General features: G+C 39.9%; 1 protein-coding gene across 5 annotated transcripts in view; it reads right to left on the reverse strand.

Moving 5' to 3' along the window:
• LOC106565046 (receptor-type tyrosine-protein phosphatase T) overlaps positions 1-26,244 on the reverse strand; it is a 500,470-nt gene that overhangs the window by 81,551 nt on the left and 392,675 nt on the right. For 3 of the 5 annotated variants that reach the window (XM_082958989.1, XM_082958987.1, XM_082958990.1), the window contains exons 13-15: positions 23,455-23,491; positions 21,592-21,648; positions 16,969-17,104 (exon numbers count right to left, since the gene is read on the reverse strand). In XM_082958989.1, coding sequence (XP_082815115.1) covers positions 16,969-17,104; positions 21,592-21,648; positions 23,455-23,491 — 230 coding nt within the window. The remainder of the gene's footprint in view (positions 1-16,968; positions 17,105-21,591; positions 21,649-23,454; positions 23,492-26,244) is intronic. The other 2 variants (XM_014131664.3, XM_014131665.3) reach the window with 1 other exon arrangement.

Consider the following 26,244-nt stretch of genomic DNA (forward strand, 5'->3'; position numbering starts at 1 on the left):
GGACATAAAGTATTCTTTTGAAATGTCCATCGCAGACACCATCCAGAAAATGATCCTGGACTGCACTAATTTGGAGGGAAGGAATGTTTTTGGAGAGAGATGGAAGGAAGTGGACCAAACTCAATTACATGCATACTTTGGGGTTCTTATCCTTGCTGGTGTTTTCAGATCCAATGGGGAATCCAACAAATCCCTGTGGGATGCAGAAACTGGCAGAGAACTTTTCCGTGCAACAATGTCTCTGGAAAACTTGCACATTTCCAGGACTATCCGCTTCGATAACCGAGCCACCAGACCAGCTCGGTGACAGAGAGACAAGTTAGTTGCAAGCATGTCAGTGTGGGACAAGTTGGTGGACCGCCTGCCCCTGTCTTGCAACCCTGGACCCAACATTATTGTTGATGAGAAGCTTATGCCATTTAGGGGCCACTGCCCCTTCAGGCAGTGCATACCGTCTAAATCCGCAAAAAATGGAATCAAGATCTGGGCTGCTTCATCATATGCGTGGGACTTGCAAGTGTATACGAGGAATCGAGATAGAGGAGCCCCTGAGAAGAACCAAGGGATTCAGGTTGTCCTGGATGTGACACAGGGACTCCGTGGCCACAACATCACATGCTTTTTTACTTCATACAAGCTGGGACAGGAGCTCCTCAAGAGGAAGCTGACGATGGTAGGAAAAGTACGAAAAAACAAGCCGGAGTTCCCACCTCAGGTGTTGAATACACGGAACAGGCCTATCAATTACTCTAAATTTGCGTTCACAGCCAACAGCTCCCTAGTGTCCTATGTGCCAAAGAAAGGAAACAATTTGATACTCATGAGTACGCAGCATAGGGATGGGATAATCTGTGGCCAGGAACATCAAAAAACAGAAATCATAATGGATTACAATGCCACAAAAGGAGGGGTGGACAATTTAGACAAGCTGTTGAATGGCTACAGCTGCAAAAGGACAACCCTACACTGGTCACTTGCGATATTCTTCAACATCTTGGACATCTCGGAATACAACGCGTTTGTCGTCTGGATGGCGTTGAACCCAGATTGGAAGAGAGGGAAGCTCCAGAGGAGACGGCTCTTTCTCAAGGAGCTGGGCAAGGCATTGGTAAGACCTCAACTCCAGAGGCGGCAACATATCCCAAGGACCCCAGCTTCTGCAGCCATCGTGAGGAGGATTCAGGAGGATGCTGGTGCCCAATCCACACCAACCCACAGAACCAACAACTCCAATACCGGAAGTAAGTGAGAGTGATGTTGTTGCATGTGTGTGTGTCTGACTCTCCTACCTTGGCCTGCTGTAACTATATATGTGAGTGAGATGTCAGTAAAATTCCTGAAGTAAATGTTTTCATCATTCTAGATTGCAGCCGGTAGCAACAAGAAGCGCTGCGATGTGTGTGGACCCAAGGACAGGAAGACTGTACATTTGCAACACACAAAATCTGCCCGGCCTTAATTTGTGTTCAATGGGGCTCATTTATCATTTCCATAAAATACTGTATGTAAGATTTGTCCTTCCAATTTGTTCAGCTCAAAGCATAAAACATCAATAGTGATGAAAACCTTGTTTCAATTATATTCCACCCATGTCTTGATTATACATTTTATTTTAAAAAACAAATCGCACTTTTATTGATGCATGTGATCTAGCAGAGGTAAGTGGCAAATATTAACATGTATGCTGTCTATATTGCTTGTAATTGATTTAAGTCATCTAAGAATTAACTATTGTTACGTAAATTGTTCTGGCTGTATTGTTTTAAAAACAATAATGTTATGGGTCCATCAGACCCGCGAACATTGGGTGCATAACAAAAACATGAACACCACACAAAGGTTAAGAAATGAAGGTCAGTCAATACGGAGAATTTACTTCAAAGTTACTTAAAATGCAGTCGCAAAAACCATCAAGCACAATGACAAAACTGGCTCTCATGAGGCCCACCACATGAATGGAAGACCCGAGAGATAACGCTGCTGCAGAGGATAAGTTCATTAGAGCTACCAGCCTCAGAAATTGCAGCCTAAATAAATGCTTCAGAGTTGAAGTAAAAGACACATCTCAACATCAACTGTTCAGAGGAAACTGCGTGAATCAGGCCTTCATGGTCGAATTGCTGCAAAGAAACCACTACTAAAGGACACCAATAAGAAGAAGAGGCTTGCTTGGGCAAAGAAACACGAGCAACGGACATTAGACCGATGAAAATCTGTCTTTTGGTCTGGTTTGTCCAAATTTGAGATTTTGGTTCCAACCGCAGTGTCTTTCTGAGATGCAGAGTAGGTGAACGGATGATCTCCACATGTGTAGTTTGTGGTTTGCGCTTAGTGGGACTACCATTTGTTTTTCAACAGGACAATGACCCAACACACCTCCAGGCTGTGTAAGGGCTATTTGACCAAGAGGGAAAGTGATGGAGTGCTGCATCAGAACCTGGCCTCCACAATCACTCAACCTCAACCAAATTGAGATGGTTTGGGATGAGTTGGACCGCAGAGTGGAGGAAAAGCAGCCAACAAGTGCTCAGTATATGTGTGAACTCCTTCAAGACTGTTGGAAAAGCATTCCTTATTAAGCTGGTTGAGAGTATGCCAAGAGTGTGCAAAGCTGTCATCAAGGCAAAGTGTGGCTACTTTGAATCTACATTTTATTTTTAATCATTTAACACTTTTTTGGTTACTACATGATTCCATGTGTTATTTCATTTTTTTATGTCTTCACTATTATTCTACAATGTAGAAAATATTAAAAATAAAGAAAAATCCTTGAATGAGTAGGTGTCCAAATTGCTGACTAGTACTATATGTTCATGCAACAAAAAAAGGGTCAGGGCAGTCAAAAACCTAAAAAAATTTCTGTGTTCACTCTATGGAGCTGGAAACAACACTGAAATTGTGAAAATGATAATATACATTTGAGAGTAAGAGCATTCAGGTCTTGGTCCTGTTGGAAAGTAAATCTGAGAACTTGCTTCAGACTGCAAACAACCTTAGACTCTGGAGAAGATTTACAGTTGAAGTCAGAAGTTTACATCCACTTAGGTTGGAGTCATTAAAACTCGTTTTTCAACCACCATAACAAACTACAGTTTTGGCAAGTCGGATAGGACATCTACTTTGTGCATGACACAAGTAATTTTTCCAACAATTGTTTACAGACAGAGTATTTCACTTATAATGCACTGTATCATAATTCCAGTGAGTCAGAAGTTTACATACACTAAGTTGACTGTGCCTTTAAACAGCTTGGAAAATTCCAGAAAATGATGTCATGGCTTGAGAAGCTTCTGATTGGCTAATTGACATCATTTCAGTCAATTGGAGGTGTACCTGTGGATGTATTTCAAGGCCTACCTTCAAACTCAGTGCCTCTTTGCTTGACATCATGGGAAAATCAAAAGAAATCAGCCAAGACCTCAGAACAAAATTGTAGACCTCCACAAGTCTGGTTCATCCTTGGGAGCAATTTTCAAATGCCTGAAGGTACCACGTTCATCTGTACAAACAATAGTACGCAAGTATAAACACCATGGGACCACGCAGCCTTGGTGCGAAAAGTACAAATCAATCCCGGAAGCAGCAATGGACCTTGTGAAGATGCTGTTGGAAACAAGTACAAAAGTATCTATATCCACAGTAAAACAAGTCCTATATCGACATAACCTGAAAGGCCGCTCAGCAAGGAAGAAGCCACTGCTCCAAAACCGCCATAAAAATGCCAGACTACGGTTTGCAACTGCACATGGGGACAAAGATCATACTTTTTGGAGAAATGTCCTCTGGTCTGATGAAACAAAAATATAACTGTTTGGCCATAATGACCATCGTTATGTTTGGATGAAAAAGGGGGAGGCTTGCAAGCCAAAGAACACCATCCCAACCGTGAAGCACGGGGGTGGCAGCATCATGTTGTGGGGGTGCTTTGCTGCAGGAGGGACTGGTGGACTTCACAAAATAGATGGCATCATGAGGGAGCACAATTATGTGGATATATTGAAGCAACATCTCAAGACATCAGTCAGGGAGTTAAAGCTTGGTCGCAAATGGGTCATCCAAATGGACAATGACCCCAAGCATACTTCCAAAGTTGTGGCAAAATGGTTTAAGGACAACAAAGTCAAGGTATTGGAGTGGCCATCACAAAGCCCTGACCTCAATCCTATAGAAATTTTCTGGGCAGAACTGAAAAAGCAAGTGTGAGCAAGGAGGCCTACAAACCTGACCTAGTTACATCAGCTCTGTCAGGAGCAATGGGACAAAATTAAATTCACCCAACTTAGTGTGGGAAGCTTGTGGAAGGCTACCCAAAATGTTTGACCCAAGTTAAACAATTTAAAGGCAATGCTACCAAATACGAATTGAGTGTATGTAAACTTCTGACCTACTGGGAATGTGATGAAAGAAATAAAAGCTGAAATAAATAATTCTCTCTACTATTATTGTGACATTCCACATTCTTAAAATAAAGTGGTGATCCTAACTGACCTAAGACAGGGAATTTTTACTAGGATTAAATGTCAGGAATTGTGGAAAAACTGAGTTTAAATGTACTTGGCTAAGGTGTATGTAAACTTCCGACTTCAACTGTATGTTAATGCAGTGTGTCATTAGTTTTTTTTTTTTTTTAAATATGTAAAAAGACAAGGCGACCTCATCCCAGGCTGAGTCTCAAATGGAAACCCATTCCCTATATAGTGCAGGGCCAATAGAGCTTTGGTCAAATGTAATTCACTATATAGGGAATAGGGTGCCATTTTGGATGCTTCCCCAAAACATGGGCTGGTTAATGGCCCCAGAGTAATAGGCATCTGTGGATAAACACAAGGTCATGGAGTACCCACTCACTGGAACAAGTGGAAGAACTGCATAAATGCGTTAGCATCTAGGAGCAACCAACCTCTGTCTTTTAATGTAAATTTTGCTAAGGTTTGTTTCAAGTGTCTATGTATGTAATGCTATGAACATGATCCTTTGTCTTTGTGGTGTGTGTGTGTGTGTGTGTGTGTGTGTGTGTGTGTGTGTGTGTGTGTGTGTGTGTGTGTGTGTGTGTGTGTGTGTGTGTGTGTGTGTGTGTGTGGGAATTTTTACTATGATTCAATGTCAGGAATTGTGAAAAACTGAGTTTAAATGTACTTGGCTAAGGTGTATGTAAACTTCAGACTTCAACTGTACATTCCACCAAAGGCGTTGTACATTTCACCAAGGGTGCTTCTACAAAGTATTGACTCAGGGGTGTGAATACTTATGTAAATGAGATATTTCTGTATTTGCAAAAAAAGTCTAAAAACACTTTTCACTTTGTCATTATGGGGTGTTGTGTGTAGATGGATGAGAAAACATATTTAATCCATTTTGAATTCAGGCTGTAACACAAAATGTGGAATAAGTCAAGGGGTAGCAATACTTTCTGAAGGCACTGAACAACTTTAAAGGTTACACTATGTAAACATGACACATAAATACCATTGCTGTATAAACATATCGGACGCACATACACACTCGCGCACACGCTACGCATCCACATGAATTGTAAACATTTCACTATACCACGCACACATGCAAACATGCAGTGACTGAATGGACACTTAACTCACTCCGCCCATGTTGGGTGACTACATGTCCCGGATTTTATTTTTTTTATTTCACCTTTATTTAACCAGGTAGGCAAGTTGAGAACAAGTTCTCATTTACAATTGCGACCTGGCAGATTGTCTGGATTGTCTGTCTGGATTGTGTCAGACAGTCCTACATTTTGGCCCTTTGTCCCGCAACCAATCACGTCCCACATTTCATCAACAAATTAAAACATCTAATTTACAAAAAAAAGTTAGATTTGTCCCGTATTTCAGTCAGACATTCTAACCTGTCTCGTTTGCAGTCACGATATATACACCGAGTGTACAAAACATTATGAACACCTGTTTTTTCCATGACAGACTGACCAGGTGAACGCTATGATCCCTTATTGATGTCACTTGTTAAATTCACTTCAAAATAGTGTAGCTGCAAGGGAGGAGACCGGTTAAAGAATGATTTTAAGCCTTGAGACAATTGAGACATGGATTGTGTATGTGTGCCATTCAGAGGGTAAATGGGCAAGACAAAAGATTGAAATGCCTTTGAACGGGTTATGGTAGTAGTTGCCAGTCGCACCGGTTTGTGTCAACAACTGCAACGCTGCTGGGTTATTCATGCTCAACAGTTTCCTGTGTGTATCAAGAATGGTCCACCCCTTAAAGTGGTGTGCACCTCAATATTATTCAGGTGTTCTTGATGTTTAGTACACTCAGTGTATATCATAAAGATATGGTACTAGTGATGTTAAACCCTTCTCCAATTGTTGTTGAGATCTGATATTCTGCGCAGCGCAAGACTAGATGTAGGCCAATGTCATATGGTCAAACACATTTGTCAAATCCTTTTGGTTTAATGATGCATTTACATCATGTCGGAAATTCGGGACCGCCGAGTTAAAATGAACGGAAATTTGCGTAGCGCTTCCTATTGGTTGATTCTGGTACCTCCCAAATGGGAAACTTGGGATCCGAATCTTCCGCCTAGGTTAGCAAGTCGGACATTTCAGAGTTTGAGTTTCCGACATGACATGAACGCGAATTTCAGCTAAACTTGGAGGACAGTTAATAATTTACAAGAAATGATGAGCTAAAAATGTAAGAAAAGAGCCATATAAGGTGATTTTGTCAAACCTGTGAGGCTCTCCCATGTGCACTAGTTGCTTATTCAAAATATGTGCTGCTACTTCTCTCAATATGGCTTTCTTAACTATTTTACATTTCCTGAAATGTTTCCTTGGCCAAATATTCCCAGATTTTCATAAAAACAGCCACACGTGGTCTGTCATTTCTGCGTCACCAAATTTTGTGCGAGGCAAAACACATTGTAGTAGCCTATAGGCATGCTTCAATTAGCTTGTTTGGTGCAGTGGTATTTCTGTGGTTGGGGAGGGGCTAAATTGTCCTGCGAATGTCTTGCAAAATCATCCCTTTGTCCGGCATTTTAAATGTGATCGCCCTAAGCCCATGACTGAATGGCCTTGCAGAGCATTCATCTGCAATGTTAACAGCCTACGTTTGCACCCGGGCAACAATAAATTACTAATTGTATTTGGTTACAACGTCTTAATGTTCTGAAAGGTATATTGTCTGGACTAAAGTGGTATTGAATGTGAGAATTTGAAATTGGAAAAAATGAGTATTGGTAGGGCGATGGGATCTGCTGAGGAAGCGAGGCTGAAGTTGATTGTTTTGGAGATGAGTCGGTGTGGGTGAGGATATTTTAAGATACATTTTGTTTACGGAGAAATATTACAAGGGGTTTAGTGCTGCCGGAGCTCGGAGGAGCAGCAGTCTAACGTTTTTCAATTTGAGAATACACTGATCTGGTAAAACAATGGTAGAATTCTAAATACATTTAATTTAACTACCACTAAAATTCCATCAAAAACAATAAAATGACAAACTAAATAAATATGTATAGCAGCCTAGAGGAAGGTAAATGGTGGTTTCTTCCCTGTCTTCTCTCTGGTGGTGGCGAGAATGATAAAGAACTATAGGCTACAGCAGAGGCCCGTCAGAAGCTTGACCACCTTGGCCAATCAGAACGTTGAAAAAACATTTCACTTCACCATGTGTCTGCCTTGATGTTCATTAAACTCCATGGACCCCCTCTTGCACAGTGGAACCTAAAACGATATGTGACCACTTGGTTACGGTGACACCGTTCTGCCGAGGACCCGATCTGGAAGTTGCTGTAGCCCTGCTTGGGATATTTAGCCTACATTGGCTATTGGTTGAGACGCAGGGCCCGTTCTAGCTTGGTACAGTATGTCAGGGTGGGCAGTTGGAATTGGGCCAAGTTCAAGGTAAAAATGCATTTAGGTTATAAACTCAGCAAAAAAAGAAATATCCCTTTTTCAGGACCCTGTCATTCAAAGAATTCGTAAAAATCCAAATAACTTCACAGATCTTCATTGTAAAGGGTTTAAACACTGTTTCCCATACTTGTTCAATGAACCATTAACAATTAATGAACATGCACCTGTGGAACGGTCGTTAAGACACTAACAGCTTACAGACGGTAGGCAATTAAGGTCACAGTTATGAAAACTTAGGACACTAAAGAGGTCTTTATACTGATTCTGAAAAACACCAAAAGAAAGATACCCAGGGTCCCTGCTCATCTGTGTGAACCTGTCTTAGGCATGCTGCAAGGAGACATGAGGACTGCAGATGTGGCCAGGGCAATAAATTGCAATGTCCGTACTGTGAGATGCCTAAGACAGTGCTACAGGGAGACAGGACGGAGAGCTGATTGTCCTTGCAGTGGCAGACCACGTGTAACAACACCTGCACAGGATCGGTACATCTGAACATCACACCTGACAGGATGGCAACAACAACTGCCCGAGTTACACCAGGAACGCACAATCCCTCCATCAGTGCTCATACTGTCCGCAATAGGCTGAGAGAGGCTGGACTGAGGGCTTGTAGGCCTGTTGTAAGGCAGGTCCTCACCAGACATCACCAGCAACAACGTCGACTATGGGGACAAACCCACTGTCGCTGGACCAGACAGGACTGGCAAAAAGTGCTCTTCAATGACAAGTCACGGTTTTGTCTCACCAGGGGTGATGGTCGGATTTGCGTTTATCGTCGAAGGAATGAGCGTTACACCAAGGCCTGTACTCTGGAGCGGGATCAATTTGAAGGTGGAGAGTCCGTTGTGGTCTGGGGCGGTGCGTCACAGCATCATCGGACTGAGCTTGTTTTCATTGCAGGCAATCTCAACGCTGTGCGTTACAGGGAAGACATCCTCCTCCCTCATGTGGTACCCTTCCTGCAGGCTCATCCTGACATGACCCTCCAGCATGACAATGCCACCAGCCATACTGCTCATTCTGTGCGTGATTTCCTGCAAGACAGGAATGTCAGTGTTCTGCCATGGCCAGCAAAGAGCCCGGATCTCAATCCCATTGAGCACATCTGGGACCTGTTGGATCGGAGGGTGATGGCTAGGGCCATTCCACCCAGAAATGTCTGGGAACTTGCAGGTGCCTTGGTGGAAGAGTGGGGTAACATCTCACAGCAAGAACTGGCAAATCTGGTGCAGTCCATGAGGAGGAGATGCACTGCAGTACTTAATGCAGCTGGTGGCCACACCAGATACTGACTGTTACTTTTGATTTTGAACCCCCCTTTGTTCAGGGACACATTATTCCATTTCTGTTAGTCATATGTCTGTGGAACTTGTTCAGTTTATTTCTCAGTTGTTGAATCTTATGTTCATACAAATATAAGTCTGCTGAAAATAAACACAGTTGACAGTGTGAGGACGTTTCTTTTTTGCTGAGTTTAGTTTGAGATGCATGAATACGCCACACTAAAAGCAAAATAATAATAAAAAAATAAATACCAAAAGCTTGAAATATTTACCGTTGAAAACTAATTTCCTGCCATTCTACGTAGTGATTTATGTCACTACTAGTTCAATTGATAGCAGGTTTAATCTAATTTGGCAACCGTTGCAAATATATCTCCAAAAGTTAAGTGGCTCATCTGCTTGTTTGTCATGATTCAATTCATAGCTTTAGATTATAATAGGACAGACTCACTATAACAAGCTTCTGGTTGAACCAGAAAGACACAGACTCATGCCTATAGGTAGGTGAATAAATGTGTGTGTAAATGAGAGGCATAGTTTAGAGTAATGAATACAACCCACTCACCAAACAAATGTGCTATTGTTGGGAACGCTTAATGAATCCGAATTAGTGCACCACTCCAAATAGGTTGTGGCATTATTAGTGAACGGTAATTACTAATTTGACATAGAAAGTGGAGCAGAGTTAAGCCTTCCTCTTGGTGGGTAAGTGCAGGTAAAGAGTAAAAATAGTAGCTGCAAGGCCAGTTCATTGTTGCGCCAGGGGGGTGCAACGCAAACAACAAAATATGAATGAAAACCCTTACTGAAAGGTGTAAGAATGAAAAGAATGAAAAGTTATAATGCAAGACATAAAATTCACTATAGATCATTGCAGATAATGTATCTAATACTCAACTGACAATGCATAGGAGGCTAGGTAAAAAATATCAATAATAAGTCAACGAATAAGACTGACATTAAGACTGACATTGAGAGTGGCATTTTGTACAATCACAGTGATGCAGACAAAAGCTAGAAATCCAAAATGGTGCAATCGACAGTGACGGTCTGAGTATCAAAAAGTAATGGCCTCGTGAATTTTCGTGCATGTGTTGGACATGAATGACATATCTGATCACAGATGAGTCCCGACAAAAATGGTGAGGCACATTCTCAAGATGCGTAGCTAAAAATAAACATACAATACCCCACACTCAGAGTTCTCCATGTGTGTATCTCTCTAGCGTGCGCAGGCCAAAAGAGGAAGAAGATAAGAGAAGGGTGTGAGACTAGTATTAGAAAAAAGGGTGGACAACAGTGGTGGATTTGATCATGTCAACAGCTGGTACAGATTATTTATTAAGACGTTTTGTTATACCAACATATAACGTATGTCTAGAGATGAAGTATAGATATTACAACTAAAGGCTAAATAGTCTATATCAACTGGAAATGCATGCAGAGGAGTTCAGATGATTAGAATGATTGCATTGACCCTAAAGCTTTCACTGGGATGAATCAGCTGAATAATGAATATTACACCTGCCCTTATATGTTGATACAGTTGAAGTCGGAAGTTTACATACACTTAGGTTGGAGTCATTAAAACTCATTTTTCAACCACTCCACACATTTCTTGTTAACAAACTATAGTTTTGGCAAGTCGGTTAGGACATCTACTTTGTGCAAGTCATTTTTCCAACAATTGTTTACAGACTGATTATTTCACTTATAATTAATTCACTGTATCACAATTCCAGTGGGTCAGAAGTTTACATACACTAAGTTGACAACGCTTTTAAACAGCTTGGAAAACTCCAGAAAATGATGTCAAGGCTTCAGAAGCTTCTGATTGGCTAATTGACATAATTTCAGTCAATTGGAGGTGTACCTGTGGATGTCTATCAAGGCCTACCTTCAAACTCAGTGCCTCTTTGCTTGACATTATGGGAAAACTAAAAGAAACCAGCCAAGACCTCAAAAACAAATTGTAGAAGCCTGGTTCAACCTTGGGAGCAATTTCCAAACACCTGAAGGTACCACGTTCATCTGTACAAACAATAGTACACAAGTATAAACAGCATGGGACACGCAGCTGTCATACCGCTCAGGAAGGAGACGCGTTCTGTCTCCTAGAGATTAATGTACTTTGGTGCGAAAGGTGCAAATCAATCCCAGAACAAAAGCAAAGGACCTTGTGAAGATGCTGGAGGAAACAGGTACAAAAGTATCTATATCCACGGTAAAACGAGTCCTATATCGACATAACCTGAAAGGCCGCTCAGCAAGGAAGAAGCCACTGCTCCAAAACCGCCATAAAAATGCCAGACTACGGTTTGCAACTGCACATGGGGACAAAGATCGTACTTTTTTGAGAAATGTCCTCTGGTCTGATGAAACAAAAATAGAACTGTTTGGCCATAATGACCATCGTTATGCTTGGAGGAAAAAGGGGGAGGCTTGCCAGCCAAAGAACACCATCCCAACCGTGAAGCACGGGGGTGGCAGCATCATGTTGTGGTGGTGCTTTGCTGCAGGAGGGACTGGTGCACTTCACAAAATAGATGGCATCATGAGGCAGGAAAATTATATGGATATATTGAAACAACATCTCAAGACATCAGTCAGGAAGTTAAAGCTTGGTCGCAAATGGGTCTTCCAAATGGACAATGACCCCAAGCATACTTCCAAAGTTATGGCAAAATGGCTTAAGGACAACAAAGTCAAGGTATTGGAGTGGCCATAACAAAGCCCTGACCTCAATCCTATAGAAAATGTGTGGGCAGAACTTAAAAAGCTTGTGCGAGCAAGGAGGCCTACAAACCTGACTCAGTTACACCAGCTCTGTCAGGAGGAATGGGCCAAAATTCACCCAACTTATTTTGGGAAGCTTGTGGAAAGCTACCTGAAACATTTGATCCAAGTTAAACATTTTAAAGGCAATGCTACCAAATACTAATTGAGTGTATGTAAACTTCTGACCCTCTGGGAATGTGATGAAAGAAATAAAAGCTAAAGTAAATCATTCTCTTTACTATTACTCTGACATTTCACATTCTTAAAATAAAGTGGTGATCCTAACTGACCAAAGACAAGGAATTTTTTACAAGGATTAAATGCCAGGAATTGTGAAAAACTGAGTTTTATATATGGATATATATGGATATATGCATGATAATAAGATGGTTAGAATTTGGCAGGGACTCTTATTGGCCCAGCCATAGTGATCAGAGGTGGCCACTCACAAATTAGCGGGTGACATAAGCAAACAAATCTTCTAAACTACATGCATAATTAACATCGGGGGGTTGGCTTGAAATATTAATTGGTTAAGTTAAATATCAAATGAACTGGCTGTACAAATAGTACTCTCCCTCCACTTCAGCCATCATCTCAGTCTAAACTGCCAAAGTCAACACTGATTTCAAGTGGAGGAGAACCAGCTCTTCCAAACGCGCACAAACACACCGACTAGGTCAAAATGTGCCCCTGTCCAAATGGAGAGAAGGATTGGGCCTAGCTGGTGTTGGTCTGGCACTCAACCACTGATTGCACATGAAGGTTGTCTGTATATATGTGAGCATATACCATCACAAAACTGCAATGTGCTGGTGTATTCTGTGATTTGTTACTACAATAAACCTCTACTTTATAATACATTTAGTCTAATGTTTTTAAAGAAAAAAAAAACGCATTAAGCCCCAAGAGAAAAATCTTTCAATTTCCACAATTCTCTGCAATACTGTTGAAAAGTAGTTTTGAGCGATTAGCGAAATTCCAAAGCCACAAATGGTGAACATTCCATTGTCTCTGTCAAGTCCACATTAATAGAAAAAAGGGGTTACGATGAAATAATATAACATTGAAGTTGTGTATATTACTTCGTTTTTATTTGATGACTTTGTTATTTTTCATTCCTTAAAGTCATCATCTCATCTCTGCTCAGGCAGTAGCAGTCAGCCAGCCCATCTAATGTTATCTGTGTGCGCCCCATACTGTACTGTCTTTAGTCATCCTATTTAGCTAGCCTGCCTAACTACGCTGCAGAGCTGTCTGACGAAATCATTTAACTAGTTCTTCAAAATAGAAAAGGCATGTATAATTTAACCATTGGATTTTGAGGTATAAAAAAAGGGGGCCTTTACTACAAACTCATGAATGGCAAAACCGAAAGTATGATAATAAGGAACAAGGTTCTGAGAGACATTTTTGTAAAATGTAGACCCATGTTTGGTCACTTTTTGCAATTTTTTCAGCCTGGTACTGGGTTACTTACAGACGACTCCACTGAAGCTTGCGTTGTCGTAGAGCAGAACAACCGACATGTTCCTGTTTGTGAGAGATATTGGTGACAGTTTGTAGGTCCAATGGTGCAGTCTGGACAGTTGGTTTTGTGAGAAGACCTCATCGAAATGAGAATGTCCACGAGAGTTCAGACGACTGCCGTAAAGCTTGTGGATATTGTATTTGTAAACAACTGACACTGTCGTGTTCGTGAGAGTCTACCCTTTCAATATCAGTGACATACAGTATTATAGTTCATAGCTCACACAGTTCGGGTTGGACAGACAATTGTGACGATTTTCTTGTCCAGATCCTCCGCTTTCACAAACCCCATGTCAATCAACTCTAGGGGGGTTTAATGAAGGGTCTCTGTTCCTCTCTTCATTGTGTTGTGTGCATTCCTCTCCCATAGGTCTGTGTGTATCTAACCTAACATAGCAGGCGTAAAAGTGTATACGTCCAGAGATCTGTATATAATGACGAGAAGCTGATGTCTCCGCTCTAACAAAGGGAGTCGTTGTCCTAAAGGCGGGAAGGAAGGTGACAAGTTTAGGCCCAAAATAAGCCAATAGAAACACATTGGGCTTATTTTGGACAGATTTTGGCAACAGTGAAACCTTTCATTTTCCCTCTTCGTCTCTGTTGGAGCCAGGGAAAAAATGTGCAATGGATTATGGTCATTGAAGTAATTACCATGTTTCTGCGCTGAACTACGTTAAATATTTGCTTAATGAAAACTACATCTCCCTTTAGGCCATCATCCGACATATTTCTTGGCTTGATTTCTCTTGTGAATGATTTGTTTTCTCGCTAGAGAAACGGTGAGTTGGGCTCACAAAAAAAAACTATGGAATTCAAGTAATTGAACCGACATTGGTCAATTAGTTGTTTAATAACCAGAAAATAAATGTAATGTTGGGTAATCCTTAAGAGTCCATTGACGCACCCATGTAACATCATACAACAATAATCTGCCAGTTTAAGCTTGAGATATCAGTATTTTTGCATGGGCTGTGTCTCAAACCACCATATCCGCCTATATCTGCCTCCGCATCTGCAGTGGGAGGTGATCGAGCTACAGCGGTGTTTGCCAGACCACGAGACATCCCGAAAATCTGTATTTTCACAAAAACGTATGTAGCGTCCGAACGACCACTCTATGGAATGAACACTCTATGGAAAGAAGAGACTCAACATGGTGTTCTCTGTTTTGCTCTACGACCCCGAGAAGTGTCACGGGACTCGTCTGAAGGTAACCCATACAAACGAATGGAAGTATAAAGGTAGTTTTGTGCCAACAAAAATAAGGGGTTAAATATGTGTCCAAAAAAATCCGAAATATTTCCTTATCTTTCTTATATCTCCTAGATATAGGACAGACAAAACCTTATTCCTTATGATACATTTTTTTATGTCTTTTTTTGCTATTTATGAATGTGTTATTCAATGCGTTTCTATGGGCTATAGTAGAAAAGGTCAACATTTTTTATACCTTAAAACAATTCCATATGTTAGCTTAGTAACCCCCCCCCCCCCCCCCCCACTCAACACTACTGTGGATTTCTACAACTCCCATCTTGTTATAGAAACAGTCGTTTTCTTAGTCTGATCACAATTTAAATAGACTCCCCCACTACCTTAATAATCCTCTTCTCAGTGCAGGTACAAAATGCTACCATTTTTGGAGCTTTACCATTAATTTAAGGATTTTTATCTTGGACTTGCACATTTGACAGTGCTGTAAGAGCCCTAAAAGTTCAAGCTACCATGCAGGAAAACAGTCAACATTAAGTCTTTGCCTGTCCATTCAATTCATTCGTATGTTAGTACAAAAAGCTCTAAAACACGCAACACTGCTTTGAAAGATTAAATGGACAGTGTATACTCGCTTCCAGCATGTTTTCACCACAAAAACCGTAGTGGCTGAAAGCCATGTAAAAACGCTGCAATTGTTAACTATCTATGTTGCAAGAATGAAATATAGATGATCCAGCAAAGCCAGGCATCTTAGGATATTTTAGCCTAAGCACTTCTCCCTCTCCTCAATCTACACTGAGTATACCAAATATTAGGAACACATTCCTAATATTGAGTTGAAAACTTTCCACAGAGATGCTGGTCCATGTTGCCTTCAATGCTTCTCACAGTTGTGTCAAGTTATCATAGTTAGTATACATACTAGTTAACCCATGGCCCCATAACACCCACGGTTTCATCTACATATTGGTTTGCAATTCATATATGCCCTGCTTAGGAGGCCATCTTTGTTGTTGACATATCCTCTTATTTCTGCAGAGGTTGTCCGATTTGAAATAATTGTAAAGCCTCATTGCTCATGGGTGCAACTGTATGTTGAGTCTAGGATTTCTTATTGATTTGTGTACATACCGATTTCTGTAACTTATCGCCATAGGATTGTATAATAAAACCATGACTACCACAGCAGCTTTTTTTCTGGAATATGTCATTAATAGGATTAAATTTGAACAACATTGTAACAAGAGAAGGTTAACTATATTATATAAAAACAGTTTACGTAAAACATCTGAGCTTGTTATCTAACTCAGCATAAAAATATCCATGTAATTGTGCTCCCTCAACTTAATGGTAACACTTTATAATAACTTTCATGAAGAAGCCATTAAAAATGCAACACATCAGCCTCCCGGGTGGCGCAGTGGTCTAAGGCACTGCATCGCAGAGCTAGCTGTGCCACCAGAGATTCTGGGTTCGAGCCCAGGCTCTGTCGCAGCTAGGTTGGGTTGTGTGGCTACGTTGGGTTGTGTTTCGGAGGACGCATGGCTCTCGACCTTCACCTCTCCCGAGTCCGTACGGGAGTTGCAGCGATGAGACAAGACTGTAACTACTACCAATTGGATACCATGAAATTGGGGAGGAAAAAGGGGTAAAAAAAAAATGCAACACATGTATAAATGATTTAAAGAAATTATCCAATTATTTATTTATGAAAGTTATTATAAATTGCTGCCATGTTTATTTCTAAGAACATTTGTGATTGTGACATGCAAGTAATTTTGTCTCAGTAGCATAGCCTACTCCTACAATGACAAATGGTTGGTCATGAAGTACGGTATTAAGACATTTCAAAGTTGAGGTAACTATGTGTGGAGTGGTAAGGTGAACCATTCTTTTTATATTATTAAAAAGAAAAAAAAACTGTGGGTCCTAGCATAGAAAAATGGCATGGGGAGTATGTGATTAGGGTGGTTTAGGAAAACAAGAGACAGGAAGGAAACAGAGATGTGATGGAAGTAAGCCAGTGTGCATGTGAACAAGACACAGAAAGCTGTGTATGTCTGTAAGCCCCCCTAAAAACATACCTCCTTATGAGTTAGTCCCAATGGTATTTCAACTCAACTGAGCAGTGATCTAGTAATATTGTGCACGGGACATTTGGGTCACACTATGGTGTTACGACTGTAGTAATATAGTCCGACATATTTACGCTTACACTTGCTGCATCGGAGACACACTAGGGGTTTCTCTACTGCTCTTTACCTGCGTTTGAAGGTGAGAACCACTCCCAGTAGAATGATGATGAACATGAGAATGCCCGCGATGACACCGGCCATCTTGACGGTGCTGTCCACCTGCTTTTCAGGCTCCACAGCGTCTGAGTCCTGGGTGGACGCGCCTATAAACAGGCACAGACACATCACAGAGAGGAGGAGGGATTTACCCTGGAGCAACCATCCTCCACACACACACACAAAAATATGCAAGAATACACACAAAAACCCTTGAGTACACGCAAACCCTCTCATACATACAGGCAAACAGACACAAAACACAAACAGTAAAGATATAGATATATATAGATAGATTAAAAAAATATATAAACACACACACATACATACACAATATCACAAAGTCATGCAAAGAAATGTCAGGGTCATTATTAGTAATGAAAGGGAGACATTATTTGAGTAAAAAGGTAAAGGTGATTAGATATAGTGTTGCTGTTAAGGGTATTGGCAGAAATGGTGGCTATATCCTGCCTGCTAATCTCCAAATGATAACAAGACAAAGTTCAATAAAGATTCAGTAAACTTGTGTAAGGGTGCTTCTCACACAGGACAGATGAATGGTGAAAATCAACATGCAAATAACCGACTGGAAATACACAAGTTAGAGTAAGGTCAGTTTCTCTTGCATCAAAGGACTTGTGGTTGAGTTAATAAGTATGAGTTGTTAATTTCAACAGGCTTTTCATCTAACACAGCAGTTGCACCACAATGACACACTGAAGACACGCAGTGCACTAATGTTGAACAAACAATGATTTAAGAAGGACATGCAGGAAAATGTAAGCATGGGTTGTGACTGAAGTAGCTTGGACATACAGTGAAAAACAGAGAGGGAGAGAATGTTTTGGTTGAGTGTGTTAATAGTACTGCTAGCGACTCCAGCGCCTTCCACAGCTTACAAAGGTACTCTTACCTTAACTACAACTGAAAATCCTTGCTTTGAACAATACAAAGACTGTGGGAATTGCACCCTAGTGTTGCTGTCTGTTTGGAAACAGAGTAATACAACGTGCTGCTTCTATGTTCAACCTCTTATAGATGCTATTTTCACTCGAGGTATTATTTTCAGGAGGTGCATTGAGGTGTTATAGAAACACAATGTATATTTTATTACCAACCAAACACCATCAATTAATGTTTGTAGACCTAATTAGTATATGTAGCTTATTAATCTTGACTATGTTAAAGATCAATACAAGTATGGCTCTTAATTGTGAAGGGTGCTCAGAAAAAAAAGCCTTAAATAGAAAATACATTAAAAAAAAAAAACAGCAACAAAGCCATTTACAATTTGATGAATGCAAATTTCCAATGACATAATGAAAAGTGACTGTTTCAAATCCAATGAAAGAACTCTTGCCGGATCTCCTGAGCTATTCCACTGTACTGCAGAACAGCGTTGGATAGATTTACACATGCCAAAATGAATGAGCAACCTTGATAAACAATTAAGGCATGTTCAAACGAACTGGTTGTCTTATTTCTAGCCTCTCTTTTACATATCCCTTTGTTCAAAATATCCTTTGAACCAACAGATTAAGAATATAATCTTGGCACGTTTTGGACTTCAATTTACTGAACCCTTAACACCATGTTGACACAGTTATTAATCTTACTCAAATATAATTTAAATTACTTTGAATTTAAATTACATAGACCTCACCTAAAAATGTGGAATGGGTAAAATGCCCCATTCAGTTTACTGTATAGAATAAAGACCCTATTTGTGTGTAGCCGTAGAGCTTAGGGAAAGGGGCATACCTAGTCAGTTGTACAACAATGCATTCAACTTAAATGTGTCTTCCGCATTTAACCCAACCACCATCTACACTGAAGTTCTTTTGATACCCATCTTGTCATTTATGGGGATATCTGTCGTTTTAAGGAATATCGCAAATCTGTGTTTTTTATTCCTGCTTCAACAGTGAAGATCAAAACTTCAGGTGCAGAGTTCCCGCAAGACTTGAGTCATTTGACACCTAATCAGAACCCTTGATCCATCAACATAAAAATAATAATCTTCCCCTGATTAAATTCTCACTGTGCTTTCCTGCACACCCACAAACGTGGTTGTTCGCTTAAAAAAATATGTAAAGCCTTTTACTTTGGGCTGGGGTAAAAGTTAACTATAAAAAAGGAATTATGACTAAAACCCATGATATTAAAACTTAATCTCATTCATATATGGATGGATTGATTCCACAGACTGGGATGAGTGACACTGGTGGCAGCAGTGGGATTTGGCGGGAAACAGCGCTGCATGGGAGCTATTGTCTGGCAGACGGGGCAGCCCTCTGAGATTAGAGCAGCAAAGCTAAGTGTCTCTAATGGGATTACAATCTGAGCACTGCAGCGCTGGGTCAGATGGGCTCAGATTAATGTGATTTATCGGCACTGTAAACAATGTACAATGCTAATGGTACCAAGACTAGGCCTCAGAACAAAATGTCAACACTGTTTGTTTAGGTCAGCAGTGCACGCAGTACTTAAAGGCTTTAAAAGCCATTATTTGGGTTATTTTTTTGTTTGGATAAAAAGGAAATACCATGCATTTATCTGCTTTATTTACAATATATACCATAACGTATGGTCAACGTTCTATCCTGAACTGAGTGCTTGCCCTCAACAAAGAGAGTGTCACTATTATGAAACAGGCTTCTTTGAACATAAAAAGTTTGGGTGGTCCAGAAACATGATATCTACATCTTTCTTTGTCTATCTTTCACTAAGCAAAGCCCATTGGTACAGCGCTATAGACCTGATCATATAGTGGAAAATAGACCAGATTCTATCATATTGTCGCAAATACTCGAACAACTGTCAGACCAAAATCATACCCATTACACCAAGATCCTCGAGGTTGCTAGGTTTTGTACTGCTACGGTCACTTCAGTATGATATTTTGGCTCGCAAATATCATCCAATTGTAGCTAAAACTCAACATAAAGGGTAATTGTGCTAAAAGGTAAATACAAAATAAATGCCCTTCAACAATCAATTCAACTGATTCTGTACTATTGCATTACTCATAAAATGGTCTATTCATTTGCCATAATGTCTTTATAGTCATCGTGTTCACCTAACCCTGCTATTCTTCTCCCCAGACACCAGAAAGTGATTTCCAGCAACCGTTTTCCGATTTGAGTCAGGTCCATTGAGCGGTTTGTCGCTGCACATCGAGGTAGATGGAAATTCATCAAAGTGTTATAAGGGCAACATTTGCATAAGACAACACCAAAGTCTACCAGGTCGGGCTGTCTGCATACACAATACATTGCCAGATTTCCCTCCAAGATCTCCATATACCCAGGCAAATCTACGATGCTAAGGAAAGCAACACCAAACACAGTGCCACAGAGCAACACAAATATAAAATGGGCACCACCTCTAACTGAGACAACAGCATTTCCTCTGATTCAAGAGCAAGCGGGCTGTACTCTGTGTTAAGGGTTGGTGTTTTTTGGGGGGGGTGGGGGGTGGAGGAGGTATTGTACCTTTTGAAGTGCACACAGCAAGCAACTTATCATAATTGCATGACACTAGCAGCAAACACTCTATATACAATCTGTATGGTAAGTTTGTAAATCTGTATGGTACATCTAAATGGTAATCGACATTCACAGACAGTGTATGGATGAACAAGGTTAGAACTTGATTCCTTGTGGACTATAGCATAGGTGTATAAAATGGAGTGTATGAACATTACAACAGTACATTGGTCTCTATCTAGCCAGACAGGAGAGTAGCCACCTCTCTAACTGGTATGACGTTCCATTCAGGGGTTACCGCACCAGCGACAGACAGTGAGTGTGGAGCATAGGCAGGGTGCAGGACAGTTGTATGGGGGATGTTTGGGTGAGTAAATGCAGACTCAACTTGGAAAGGAAGGGAGTGGGTTGACATAGTGTGTCTCGTTTTTGTATATTTTGCTCAGAGACATATTACAGCTCATCTTGACTCATCCCTATTGTAAAGCAAGGATTATACTGGCTGCGTTCTTTGCAGTAATTCAGACCTAAAGAAGTTACATTTGAAGATAAAGTTCACATTTTGCACTCTGTGGCATAATAACTGAATAACTTAGTTGACGGTAATGCTTTACAGTTAACAATTGTTGAATAGGGCACTTGGATGATAAACGAGTATCATAATGTTCTTGCCACTTAAGAAAAGACAAATAACAATCAATCATAGAGAGATCGTGGTGGATGAAAATATCAAAATGTTTGTCAGATCTGTGTTTAAGCCACTTTCTACCAAATTTACAGTATATTGGGATTACAGATGCATATTCAATACAGTTTAAAAGCTTAAGTCCATGAGCAAAACTACAAGACAACTATCAAACAAATCTCAGGGATTGTCAAAATAGTAACAAACAATGAAAATAATAAAAGAGTGACGATAACCATACATATTTGGGGCACCAAGGTACAGTAGTCTCAATGAAATCAATGACAGCCAGCTACACTTTTGTGGACCAGACATGCAAACAAATGCATTAAGATGAGGAAAGAGAGAAAATAAAAATACAAACAAAGTAATGTATATAAAAGAACAGAAGAAAGAAATCTGGCTATGGAGCAATAATCACCTTCACTGGGGATGACAAGTATGTACGGCGTGGTATTTTGTCCCCTACCTATTACCACTAAGAACAAGGTTTAAAGTTCCCGGTTAGCATGCATGAAAGAAGAAAGAAACAAAGAAAAATTGTCTAAAAAAAGACGCCTTCATTGTTTCAATTGAACATTAATCACAGTAGTAGGGAAAAATTCAAGTGATATTGCTATAACATTTTGAAGAAAACTATGGGCAGTATGATTATATAGATGGCTGAATATATGAATTTCAACAAGAGTCTGATAGCTTCCATTAACGGAAAATGGCAAAGTAGTAGAAGTGTTCCTAATAGCATCTTCGGATCTATAAATCTATTTCAGAGAAATATTTTAGAGGTTTGATTCTCAGTGCATGTGAATGGGACATTGGAATGAAAGCATTGATATTAACCTTTGATTCTGACTGGAAGAAGAAAAAAAGGAGATGGAGTAAAAATATATATTTTTTTTAAATGTTTGAACTTTGTGGGAGTTTTGATCCACAATTGGATCTCTAAACTTTTACGATGTACATATTAGGACAGCTTCAATCTTAGCAACATTGCCTTGGTTTATCAAACAGGAAACTCAAATTCCATGTTAACAATTATGACCCCCAAATTTCCATACAGATTCTATACAGTATTTAACTATCAAATACAATCATATTGAAATAATCAAGCTGTGTATTCGTACTAGAAGAGATGAAGGGCCACAAAGTTTAAAGCATGTATTTTCCAAAGCAGACATGCAATCAGTGTGTCTACAAGTGTAGACTCCAAACACGGTAAAAAGATCAATTCAGAACGGGAGCATGGCAAGAGAAAAGAACAGAAAAAATAGAGCCCACTGATGAGGAATATTTGACTTAGACAAAAAAGCGTGAAAATCAATAACTGCATCAAAAGAGTATTGTCTGTGCAAAAATGTATGTACAGTATGTCTAAAAAGATAAACAGCAACTTAACTAGGGAATGGGAAGAAAAGAAAACAGAATAATGAAATGGTATTCTCTGTGGGTGAACAGTTTTTTTCACCATCAATTAAATTAATGGAGGATGTCCTTCGATAGTACTGATCCTTAATGTGTTGTTTTATAAAGATGGTTTAGAGAAAATAAACGGAATGGAGAGAAAAAGAAAAGCTGCACAGAATCTTGGACTGTATAGATTGAAAACCATGCAGGTTCAACACTGACAAGAGTTTGGGGCTTATGGTCACTTATACCTTTAAAATAGGGACAGTCTACTGGTGTAGCGCTCTCAATACATACAAGTAACATTCATTGGGCCCAGTTGACTTGTTAAATATACATCTCTCTGATTTCATTGAATTTAGCAGTTTAACAAAATATGACCCTATGAGTATTTTTTTAGAGGTCAAATGCAGCCATTTTCTGCTCAATATTAAATCATTTCTGGGTAAAAAATTAAGTACCTCACTGTGATTGTTTTAAATTAAAATGGTAAAAAAGAAACAAAAATAGGTTCTTAGTAAAGAGCAATTTCTCAAGCAAGAATTTTGCTCGGACTGTCTGGGAGTGGTCTTAGTGGGGAAACTGAAACTAGCTGTTATTGGCAGAAAGGTTTGGAACTATCCTTCTTATTGGTCTATTAAACAATTTGCCGCCTGGTGATGTCACCATTCAGACCAAAACTCCATCCCACCACAACAAGCTGAAATTTCAGGAAGTCTTTTCAAACAGCTCTTACACAAAAAGGGCATTATCATTTTCACAGTATTATTCCAACCTCGTGTATAAAACACAATAAATGTTTATTTTTACTGCACTGGGCCTTTAATCCATGAAGTAATGTATTTCCTATGCATGGGACATATTAAAAATGTTCTCATACCTTTAGTAGCCAGTCTCACACAGTTGATTTTGGTTTCCTGAAAAGACAGAGAGAGTTGTTCAATTATATTGTCCCAACACAGTGATTTCCATCACTCTCCTCGTGTTCTAGTGCAGGGGTAGGCAACCCTGGTCCTGGAGTGCCGCAGGCACTTCATGTTTTTAATTTAAACGACCTGACCAGTTGTGTTGAATTTAGGCAATCACTGATCTGATCAATTAGCTCAGTTGGTCAGGTGTGGTGCCAAGTTGGAACAAATTCCTGCAGTACCTGTGGCACTCCAGGAACAGGGTTGCCAACCCATCAGGATGCTCTCGATGGTGCAGCTGTAGAACTTTTTGAGGATCTCGGGACCCAAGCCAAATCTTTTCAGTCTCCTGAGGGGGAAGAGGTTTTGTTGTGCCATCTTCACAACTGTCTTGGTGTGTTTGGACCATGATAGTTCGTTGGTGATATGGACACCAACGAACTTGAAACTCTCAACCCTCTCCACTACATTATATGGAAATAGAAACGCATTGAGCTTATCTCGCTTCGCCTCTTTCTCTCTGGTGGGGGCAGACACGGAGAGGGAGAGAAGAACGCATGATCGAGAGGGATAGAGAGCAGTTGCTTCGCGAGATATCTACCTGAAAATACATGGTCTAAGTGATTGATAGTTGGTATACAGCAGTCATAAAAGTATGCCTTATTTACATTGAAGAACTACTAAAATTGTGATTTTGTGAAACAGCATAGGCAGTGGCTATAGAAGAGGTGATGACTTAGAATGAAATAAAGTCATCAAATAAAACAAATGCTGTGGTGGAAAAAGTACCCAATTGTCATACTTGAGTAAAAGCGAAGATACCTTAATAGAAAATGATTCAAGTAAAAGTAAAATTCACATAGTAAAAATATACTTGAGTAAAAGTCTAAAAGTATTGGGTTTAAAATATACTTAACTATCAAAAGTAAATGTAATTGCTAAAATATACTTAAGTATCAAAAGTAAAAGTATAAATCATTTAAAATTCCTTATATTAAGCAAACCAGACAGCACCATTTTCTTGTTTTTTATTTATTAGCCAGGGGCACACTCCAACACTCAGACATAATTTTCAAACGAAGCATGCGTGCTTAGTGAGCCCGCCAGATCAGAGGCATTAGGGATGGCCAGGGATGTTCTGTTGAAAAGTGTGTGAATTGTACAATTTGTCTGTCCAGCTAAGCATTCAAAATGAAAGGAGTACTTTTGCGTGTCAGGGAAAATGTATGGAGTAAAAAGTACAATATTTTCTTAAGGAATGTGGTGAAGTAAAAGTAGTCAAAAATATAAATAGTAAAGTACAGATACACCAAAAAACTACTTAAGTAGTAATTTCAAATATGTTTTACTTAAGTACTTTACACCACTGAACAAATATAATATACACAACTAAAATATTTGAATAAATTAATAAATTATGGTTAATAAGTGATAAGCAGTAACGGGCAGTCACTACTATCATGGGACTTTCATTAATTGTTTTATTCTGTGTTATTACACATAATGCATAGTGAATTTGATGTAATTTTAAAAATTTTAAACAGAAATCGAAAACCATGATAATAAAAAAATAAAATCTAACCGAAACCGCACCGACTTCAAAAAGCACTAATCACTCAGCACTAGTAGCTCACTTGCTCTGCCCCGCACTAGCTCTGCCCCGCACTAGCTCTGGCCCGCACTAGCTCTGGCCCGCACTAGCTCTGGCGTGCACTAGCTAAGTGCTAGCTAGTTATGTAATTTCACCACCTGTGCTGTTGGTGGCGGTAACGTACCATCCTCTCTGGCACCTTTCGACATCCTGTCTCAGCTCGTATGTCTCAGAGTCTGTGGCCTAAGAAAGTATCTGCTGGAGCCAGACCCTATTGGTGTGTTTGACTATTTGCCATTTTTTATGCATTTATATTAAGGGGTTGACTTTTGGAATGTAAAATGTGTGACACATCAAACATTAATGAAAGTATTTTTTAAATTCAGAACTATTTTATTTAGACTATGTAAGAGTAAAATATAACTGCTGATTACTTTTGAATAATAGCATGTATGTTAAAGGGAAACTCCACCACTTTTCAACCTCATTTTCATAATCTCCAGCACAATACCAGTGTCAACACAAAGCATGTGAAAACAGCATTTGCAGAAAATAATTTCTAAACGATGACATAATCAAAAGTTAAAACTGTGATTTTCAAAGACTCAGACTCAAAGTAACATATTGAGCAAGAAAATATCCTCTCTTGGGCTAGAAACGCAGAAGTTTTATAAATCATATTATTTATTTTTTAAATCCTACCCTGTGATGTCACAGAGATGGCAGGGAAAACAAACTATCTATAGGAACAATCCAGGAGGAATAACATAGTTGTGGATGGCATACCAGAGTCTTCACATGAGAATTGTAAGAAAAGTAAGAAAAACCTGTAACCAACCAAGGTGACAGACCCAGGCTGATAGTGGTCAAGTTTCTAAGGTTTAAGGACAATATGCCTGTTCTAGAGCGAGCCAAGAACTTGAGAGGAACCAACATCTTCCTTAACGAGGACTACTCGGAAGCTGTGCTCCAGAGGCAGAAAGAACTTATCCCAGCCATAAAAGCTGCTAGAGAGCACGACACGACAGGCAACTGTAAATTAACCTGGGTATCATGCCAAATCCTGGCTGATGGCTTCATGCGGTGCGGAGTCCGTGCAAAGCCAGCGTGTGTAAATGCACCCTGCATTGTTTTCCCCGGGAACTTGGATATTCCTTGGGTCTTTGAGAAA

This window comes from Salmo salar, chromosome 12 (assembly GCF_965601325.2).
Source record: "Salmo salar chromosome 12, fSalSal1, whole genome shotgun sequence".
Classification (NCBI taxonomy): Eukaryota; Metazoa; Chordata; class Actinopteri; order Salmoniformes; family Salmonidae; genus Salmo; species Salmo salar.